Source organism: Antennarius striatus, chromosome 15 (assembly GCF_040054535.1).
Source record: "Antennarius striatus isolate MH-2024 chromosome 15, ASM4005453v1, whole genome shotgun sequence".
Taxonomy (NCBI): Eukaryota; Metazoa; Chordata; class Actinopteri; order Lophiiformes; family Antennariidae; genus Antennarius; species Antennarius striatus.
Genome location: NC_090790.1, coordinates 15,416,231 through 15,425,264, shown reverse-complemented (window position 1 = coordinate 15,425,264; position 9,034 = coordinate 15,416,231). Strand labels below are relative to the sequence as shown.

Sequence of the window (9,034 nt, the reverse complement as noted above, 5' to 3'; positions counted from 1 at the left end):
ATTCCATTTGTGTGTTCCTGAACAAGAATCATATCTAAAACACAAACAGGTAATCTGTCAACTCCTAAAACAACTTGAGTCAGAAAGGTACATAAGAGGGCTTAACAATTCATGTTACGTCTATTTTATGATTCTCTGTAAATTGGGTAAATGTTTAAACCGCTTCGTCATGAGTGTAACCCGGTAAAATCTGTATCCATCTATTATTCAGACATTTGGTTATGATCTTCCTATCACAGTTCATAAATCTCAGGTGTTTTGCAGGCATTTCCCATTTTTGGCACAGCAGATAATATCTCTTGGGACATTAATTCTGCGAGAACTGTTTTTTGCACTGAATTAACCAGTGTTATAAAAATTGTAGAGGAAAACTGTCCATTCTGGAGCTTTTTAGAGAGAAACGTTCTTTATGGCAGATGGTATTTCTGATTGGTGTCTCTTTACTAAGCTCCTCAGGCATCTTGGGTTGGGTTTGAAAACAGAAAAAGATCCTGAACTTTTATTTCTGAATCATGACATTTTTTTATTAAATGGTCTAAACTCATCATTTATGTCATGTTATTTGTGTTGGCTCTTTTTGAAATTTTGTTTTAGAGCTACAGTATAATGAAGTCAGACGTCTGGTTGGCATCCGTCACACGTCCTGAAGGTCGCTCAAAGGTCAGAATTTTAAGACGTTATTAAAATTGGTGGGTTTACCTCTCTGGTTGTTGTAGAGCTGTCCTTTGACTTAAAGACATTAGTCCGATTTCCCCCAAATATGGTGAATCAACGTCTAGAACATTAACAAGAGGACACAGCAAATCACCTGGAACTACTACAGACCTGCCACACACACACACACACACACACAGATGTTGTGAGATTAACCTGAAGGGTCGTCTTTTATTGGTTCAAGTTCCCGCCCCTCTGCTTATAGATATTAGTGCTGCTCCTAAAGACAGACATGGTCACATGATCATTCACCCAAACACACATCTGAACCCAATAGGAGTATCTGGAAACACTTTGCTGCCTCTGGACAACCAGAAACATGGCGGTAGGCCTGCAGACGGGGCCTGCCAGAGGTGCTGATCCTCTCTGGAGGGGTGTGAGCGGGTCCAAAGGTCACATGGCAGTCAACACAGTATGTTGGTGCTGCTTTAATTAGATTTCAAAAATCTAAACTAAGAACAGTCTGTACATCTGCTGTGTCACTGATCCAGGTGAGAACCCACAACCTCTGGTCTGGTGCACAGGAACACGGTCCAGTCTCTGGCTGGTCCACAGGAAGACGTGACTGGACACTGAAGCCCTGATGAAGACCAGGTTGGGTTTGATTCCACTGGTTCCACCAGAATGTCCACCAACATGTTCTCCACACCCAAACCAGGAAGTATGTGTACAACTTGTTCCTTCTTCCGTCTGACAGGTTTAGAAAAATAACCTGATGTCTTCTGGTTAATTAGTCAGAACGCCATGGCAGGTAGAGAACTGCAAAACTACTGCCGACTGAGCCAACATACGTCACCCGACGACACCGATCAGCAACTCCAGTCCAGAACATCAACAGAACCAAAAAGGCACATCACGACTCTCAAGCCAACGTTTAGACCAGACGTCCCCTAATCAGACTGATTGATTACGTGGAACGTTTTACATGGTACCAAACATGAGAACACACTCAATCTCCAGCATTGAGAGGGTGTCACACCCCAACAGAGAAGTTCTCCTTCAGTCCGGCGCTTTGGCGAATCAGCTGAAAGTTGATTCTTCTGCTGCTTGACGGTCGGGTTGGTTCTGGGGCCCTGTCGTCGGGTCGGCTCTGGAGGCCCGTCTCCTGGGTCACTGGTGAGTGAGGCACATGTTTCATCTTCATGCTCTGTCCCAGGTGGTTCACACAGGCGCATCCCTGGTGGAGCCAGAGGAACCCTTTAGATCCTTATCAGATCTACTCTTTTTGTCGGGACATTTAAACTAACGCCTTAAATCTGCTGTTCCTGCTGTCATTAGTCGTCTGGTCCGTTTGCAGTCTGGGATCCGAGTCCACCCTCCTGACTGCTGGATCAGCGAGGTACAGGAGAGGGTCCACAGATCAAACACACTGTCTGGGAGCGGAGAATACCTTACGGACCCATCACTTCTTGTATTTTTCCTTTTTGTCCAGATTCTGCCATCTGACCCGCACGAGTCGGACCCGGACGAGTCAGACCCGAACGGGTCGGACCCGTCCTGAACGCCCTGAGGATGTCGTGGTGACATCACGAGGCTGATGACAAACAAGACTGCACAATGAAGTGATTGAAGAGCAAACATTCACACGGTTCGTGTGTGTGCGTCTGTGACACACGTCCAATGACGTTCCTGTAACTGAGGGTCCCATCAGTCACATGACATCAGCTCAGAAGCCTCCCAGCATCCATCTGTCCACCGTGTCTCTACTGTACGTCAAAGAGGGAGCAGATAAATACAAACGTCTGGTCCATGTGTGGAGCACACGACCGGTTCACATCCCAGCAGCTTAGGGCGAGGCCCCAGTCCAGCTCTACCCATTCTCCTTCCACAGCACCAGGTGAATGCTATGGTCGGGCATGCTGGTGGCAAACACCAGCCCAGAGTCGTTGTCCCCGTCCAGCCCGTTCAGCCAGGAGGTCACCCCCGCCAGGAAGCTGGATCCTCGCTTGGACTTCCTGTATGCAGGTAGAGGCCAGCGGCCCGAAATCACTTCTGTCCTCAGGTCCATCACGTACAGGAAGTGGTTGTCAAAGAGGAGCGCAAACACCTTGCCAAAGCTTAGCAGGGACAGGTTAGCTGGGTCCTGTGTCTTTATCACCCTGGAAACACGGAAAGATGGATCAGACAACTACAAGCAGTTTGGAGGCCTGTGTGTCAAAGACACAGGTAGCAGCAGGTCAACAGCTATCAGAAGCTAGCAGCAGGTGGCGCTCTGTGATGGAGCTCTCTGTAGCCTTGTTTCTATTTTTATCTTAATGGTTTTTTTACATTAATGAACAGTATTGTCTTGAAGGTGAAATTATCTTTATCTGGTTATTTATCTTTATTATGATTATCTGGTTCTACCATTGAAACAGAGATACCAAATCTGCTCCTGCAGGGAGTCTGGCTTAGGACGGCAGCATCTCAATCCATGGAAATAACAGACCCGCTAGGTTAGCACGGTGAGAATGATGTGCCAACCCTGAACGATGGACCCAACCACCTGCTGGTATTTACACTGTTCTACCTAAGGATCTCGAAGCTGGCAAAGTCCCACTGGTAGACGCCCAGGTCGGAGCTGCAGACGATGTAGCGGCCGTCGAACTGCAGGCGGGGCTGGAGGCTGATGCTGCGGTCCTCCGACACCGAAAGCGTCTTCAGACACTTGCAGTTGATTTCTCGTCCTAAAGGCCAGACCTGCAGAGGGACACGATTGGGTTCCTGGTGCTAGCAGCTCACACCTTCCAACAGCAGAACCTCTGAGGCCACACCCACCTTGATCTCATACTTATCAGCACTCAGCAGGATGTGATCACCAGGACTGTGCACCACCGACTCCACTTCACTTTTCTGGAGTAGGACCTGATGTGGACCCGAGGAACACAACACACAGTTGAACATCTCACGTTTCACGACCAACCAGGAAAAATGTTGTCAAATACAAACACAACACGCAAAAAGAACATGGATGGGTCATGATGTACTGAGGATGTGTGTACTGACTAGATCAAGGTGTGACATCATCACACAGTCCTACTGGACGTTGAAGAGGCTGACCTTGGTGACCCACTCAGTGTGTCCCGTCAGGGTGTTGAGACAGGCGCCCGCAGACAGAGCCCACACCTTCACACTGAAGTCAGCAGAGCCGCTGACCAGCAGGTCCAGCTCGTCGTTGTAGTCCACACTGAAAACTGAGCGCACGCACACAGTTATGACCCAGGTGTGAACGGTACTAGTCCAACTAGCTTAAATGGTGACTATGAACCAACCTGCCCCGGTGTGGCCGCGGAACTGCTGGATTTTAGCCCCTGTGCTCCACTCCCAGCATGCAATGGTGTTGTCGAAAGACCCAGTCACCAGCTTCTGTTCGTCAAACTTGACGGTTGCGCAGGTGTGCGTCTGAATCCCGTAGATACACTGTCCAGTGCGCACATCCCATAGTTTGGCAGAAAGGTCATCAGAGCCTGAAACAGAAGACATTCTGACCTGTGAACAGTTCCACTGCTGGGGCTGTAGAACCAGTAGAACCTTTACAACCAGTAGAACCTTTACAACCAGTAGAACCTTTACAACCAGTAGAACTTCACCTTTAGCCATACATCTCCAGGAAACTGGATTTCATTACCATCAGTAAGGCGTGACCCTGACCACAGATATCCATCACAGAAACCCACAGGCTTTCACTTGAACAAGAACCGGAATGACAGTTTCCCCAACGAGGATCAATAAAGTTTTCTTCTTCTTCTGCTTTTGAAGGAAGAGGAGTTCCCTCCCCCATTCTGACACTAGTCTGTGACGTCTTCAGGAAACAAGCGAGCCCCCACCTCATTGGAGCGCCTGGGTTAAGACACCACCAACACTGAACGGGACCAAGACTAGAGTGACCTCAATTTGCTCAGGCACCTCCATAACCAGCTACACAAGAGGAACTTATCTAGACATGTTGATCAGGATCAGGGTCAGGCTTAAGGGTTAGGCCTAGGTTTAGGGGTCAGGGTCCTAACTGTGATGTGCTGATATTTTGATGTGGCAACTTGTCAAAATGTGTCGTGAAATACAGGAATACAATAGAAACAACGATTTAACAGGTGCTAAATCTTCCATAACCACGTTTATTAAGACAGAATAACAGCAGCTGGTTGATCAGAACCCAAACCCTGATCAGATCCAGAACCAGTGACTCAGACTCGTTTAGAACTCGTTCCAGTGACAGTGAGCAGAGTGCAGCTGTACCTGTGCAGAGGAGGCCATCCTTATAGTACAAGGCGTAAACCCGGGCACTGTGGCCAATGAGGGACGAGGTCTCGAAGGCCTCCTGGTCCTTCAGCTGCATCATCCTCAGCTTGGCCTTCAGGTAGACGCCCTTCCAGTGTGAAGCATCCTGGATGGACTCATCGATCCTCCAGCCTAGCTCATGACACACACCCTGCCACACCTCAGTGCAGGAGCTGATCACCTGCAGGAAGACCACACAAGGATTGTTCAAGGAATATCGTGTGCGTCATCCTTGCCCACCATAAGAAACACCAGGGGTGTTACAAGTCTGTAAGAGTGTGGGAAAAGGTAATGCTAAGATAAGGTGGTTTTATATCAATATGGGGAGGGTTCATAAACGTTTAAATTACTGTAAATAATAAAATTTATTGTAGAATATATTTTATGGTCGCTATATCGCAGAATTTTGTTTTTCACTCATTAACAGCGAGTAACGAGGGATTACTGTATTCCTCTAAAGGGCCTCATTCACACAGCAGGAAGATCTGAAAGGTGAAGGGCTGGACAGAAACGCCCACCTCAAGCAGATCATTAGCATCACCTCCTGGCCCTTCAATGGAACTGGTTTAACAGAGCTCCGCACGTCACACAAAGCATGTTGGAAGAACTTCATGACTTTGCTGTTCAGTCCATGTTGAACAAGACATCTGACACACATTCTAAACACGCTGACTAGACGCTGAGACACGAGGAAACAGAACTGACCTTATTCCACTGTTTGCAGACCAGGCAGCAGGTGAGCAGCGTTTGCGGGTCGAGCCAGCGCAGCAGGTAGAAGGCCAGCTCCAGGGGGAGGAGGCGCAGGAAGTCGCGCTTGAGCAGAGCCTCAAGGCCATTGGACAGGTGACGGAGCTGAGCAGCACCACTTAAAGAGATGAGGTGGTCCAGAGAGTGGTTCCGCTGCTGGTCACTCAGAGTCAGGAAAGTGGCCGAGACCGACTCCAGCCACCCCTCAAACACCTCCTTCTCCATGGGCACATGAGAGCGACCTGCAACGCCTGGAAGAAGAGCAGTGTCAGCAGCAGCATGAGCACACGCTAACACGCTAACGATTACATGAGATCCAAACATGGTCTGAAGAGTGACTGTATTACTGTCTGCTCATCAGCAACATTTATTATTTATTATCTGTTTGCAACAAACACATGTAATAATAACAGTTTAAACAGCGCAGTGGAATAAGTTTCCCCCACATTCCACACACAATGTTAGTTTTACTGACTACTGCTGTCCCCTGAATTCAGAGTCCACCAAGATTGGGTTTCACAACTAGTCCTGGATGATTCTAGAGGCCCAACTGGAATCCAAAGAAAATCTCTGGTCCGATTTAAACAAGGTGATTGCAGAAGATAAAACAAGGAATACTCCACCACTGGAGGTCTTTGTTCATGAAGAATGAGCAAATATTCTTCAAAAATTCTGCCAAAAGCTGGGTCTGGATCTACACCAAGTGTGAAGCTTAGCAGCTGAAGGGTTTCTATGAAGAACCACCGAGGATGGGGCCCCTAGATACTGCAGTCAGTAAAAAGGGACATTAGGGTTAGACTTGGAAAATGTGAAATATTTTGAAATCTGTTGGAGGGATTTGAACTGTTCTGACTTTCCGGTCGATGTCTGCGTCCCAATTCTCTGTGTGATTGGTTTATTGCAAACAATTGACGAAGAGCAGATTTTGTCAAAAAGCTCAATTCTACACAAAGTAGAACCCCCACCCTGCAGAAAATGTATTTTACAGTCACAAAAAACAGGAAGAATATTTTAGCTGTAGATACTATGAGCAATACACAAATGCATTGTTTACTCTAGTTGTAACAGGTGTTTCTCTGTTAACAGGTTACTGAACTTTGGATGAGTTGACATAAAATTTAACTACATCATAATCAGGCAAACACCAGAACACAAGAGGAACATTTTTGATTTTACTCATCACATACAAACCGGTGAATAATTCTTTGGATTTTTAATTTACTTCTAGACCTTTTGTTAAACATTTGTTCGTGGGAGCCTTAAAAGTTTTGGATTTGTTTGCCTGTGAGGCAAATAAATTTCAGTAGCCAACATTTCTCACCTGTGGTCAATTAAAACATTCCTGATGTCATTCTGACACACATCGAACGACTGATCCCGTAGCAGATGCAGCACCTTACTTATATAAATATACGTATAATGTAAAGACTCCGAGAAGACTCCATGTGCTTCCGATGCCACACACTCAGAACCAGCCTCTTTTACCTGAGTGACGCCACCTGTCATCCACACCTGAGGGTCAGACCGAACCGACCACCGGGCGTCAGACAACGGAGCGTTACGTAACCAAGCCGAACCGACCGATGGACACTCCGGCCCGGTGATGAACCGAACCACCGAGCTCGTTGCTTCTACCTGCAGCTTCATCTGCTGAAGCACTCACATCTCACTAGCTATCAGGCTAGTTAGCAACTTCTGTAGCCAACGTTAGCGAAGTCCGACTAACTTACTTCAATGTAAGAGCAGCTAGCTGAGCCCGCTCACATCCAGAACACTGAATAAAATTAGCAGATAGTTAAAACTATTCGATTTAAAATAGAAGTGAAAACATCACCAACCCGAGCTGCAGGAATTTTCTTTTCCACTTTCTGGTGAGTTTACATCGTGAAGTTAGCCGTGAGCTAGCTAACCTAGCCAAGCTGTCACACAGCACTGAGGGGTTGTGCCAGCGCCTTAGCTTCGTAGCTAATGCTAGCTAACGGACAGGATGAGAGTACCTGGTTGTGTTACTCGTGGATGGCATACTGTTTCTAATGGAGGTCTCTTCTATTTACTGGAGCCGCAGACCGACAGCAACATCTCCGCTCCTGACAGCGGAAAACCGGACGGTGGAGAAGCGCCGCCGCTGAGACGGCCGAGGGCCTTCTGGGCCCTCGGCGCTGTCTGACAGGACCTTCGGGTTTGCCGACACTAACCCGAGAACAAAAGCTCGTCCTTCACATTTTCTACACGGAAATCCTGCATAGTTTCAGTATGCATACCATTAATGTGTTACATGCATATATTTATTTTACATCTACATAAAAATTATCGTTCCAGTCACGGGTTTTTCTTCTTCCGAAATTATTGCCTACAAGACATAACTGAGCGTTTTTGGGGATGAAAATTTCAGGTACACCGACTTCCGGTCTCGCACACAATGGCCGAACGGCGTGAAGAGCTACCAACTTTTTTTTTTTTTTCATGTATGCTTTCTAAGTATTGTTTCCTTTTTCAAATAGTTAAAATAAATTAATGGTATTTTTTTTAAAATGTAATTTGTGAAAGTGCAATTTTGTTTCTGAACTGATTATAAACATTAGTAGAAACATTTGACAAGGACATTAGTAGGGACATTTGTGTCTCTCAAATCAAGCTTTTAATTCTTATATTGACTGTGGATCTGCTGGAGTGTGTAGCTTTATGCTAGCAGTGGTTTGCTAGTCTGACTGACACTTCGTTCCACAAGTCAGCATTTACATAACACACAATGGTGACCGTTTCCATCAAGCCAGGAGCAATAAGCAGTGGCAGAGCAGATAGAATTAAACCACCAACTCTGACTAATGTTTTGTTCCAGTAGGAAACTGTCATATCCGAATCAGCCGAGCGAGGTAAACGGGAAACGTGTCACGCTGACACCTTTGAGCAGACTCATCCTGGTGTTTGTTGCCCACTCCTGATGCAGTCGTCCACTCCAGCCTTATCTCCTGGTGATTAGTGTGAAGGACAGAACAGGAGTCATGTTAGTTCTGCTGAAGCAGACACTCTGAACACAGCTTCATGAAGCTTCATGTGAACACACACCTCATGTGACTCAGCTTCCTCTCACACTCAAGTTTGTTGGTGCTGTGGACACACTGGTCTAAACACACTGACAACAACTGCTCATATTGTTCTGATTGCTTAACCCAGCTCATACCAGAGGGATTGACCAAATGCATGCAAATTGACTAAATGTTTTTGGATGTGGGAGGAGCAGACTGAACAGAAACTGACAATCTGGAGGGTAGCTGAGGGTGGAGAAGAGTATTTGTAAGGTGGAGACTGATTGTGG

General features: G+C 46.6%; 1 protein-coding gene across 2 annotated transcripts; it reads right to left on the bottom strand.

The window, feature by feature from the left end:
- Positions 1-528: 528 nt before the first annotated feature.
- Positions 529-8,011, bottom strand: fbxw2 (F-box and WD repeat domain containing 2). 2 transcript variants are annotated; one of them, XM_068335642.1, is made up of 8 exons: positions 7,557-8,011; positions 5,677-5,969; positions 4,930-5,152; positions 3,966-4,160; positions 3,754-3,887; positions 3,472-3,558; positions 3,224-3,393; positions 529-2,813 (listed from the first exon to the last, which is right to left on the bottom strand). In XM_068335642.1, the coding sequence occupies exons 2-8, from the start codon at positions 5,941-5,943 to the stop codon at positions 2,525-2,527; spliced, it is 1,365 nt and encodes a 454-aa protein (XP_068191743.1). In that variant the 5' UTR covers positions 5,944-5,969; positions 7,557-8,011; the 3' UTR covers positions 529-2,524. The 2 variants fall into 2 exon arrangements, with proteins under 2 accessions (XP_068191743.1, XP_068191741.1); XM_068335640.1 differs by having other exon boundaries at positions 7,716-8,010.
- Positions 8,012-9,034: the final 1,023 nt, after the last annotated feature.

Excerpts from the sequence above, each read along its gene's own strand:
- fbxw2 (XM_068335642.1), bottom strand. The coding sequence starts at position 5,943 with ATGGAGAAGGAGGTGTTTGAGGGGTGGCTGGAGTCGGTCTCGGCCACT. Across the intron at positions 5,153-5,676 it reads TCTGCAAACAGTGGAATAAG|GTGATCAGCTCCTGCACTGA; the intron begins GTCAGTTCTGTT and ends GTCTTCCTGCAG. Across the intron at positions 3,394-3,471 it reads CTGATAAGTATGAGATCAAG|GTCTGGCCTTTAGGACGAGA; the intron begins GTGGGTGTGGCC and ends GTCCCTCTGCAG.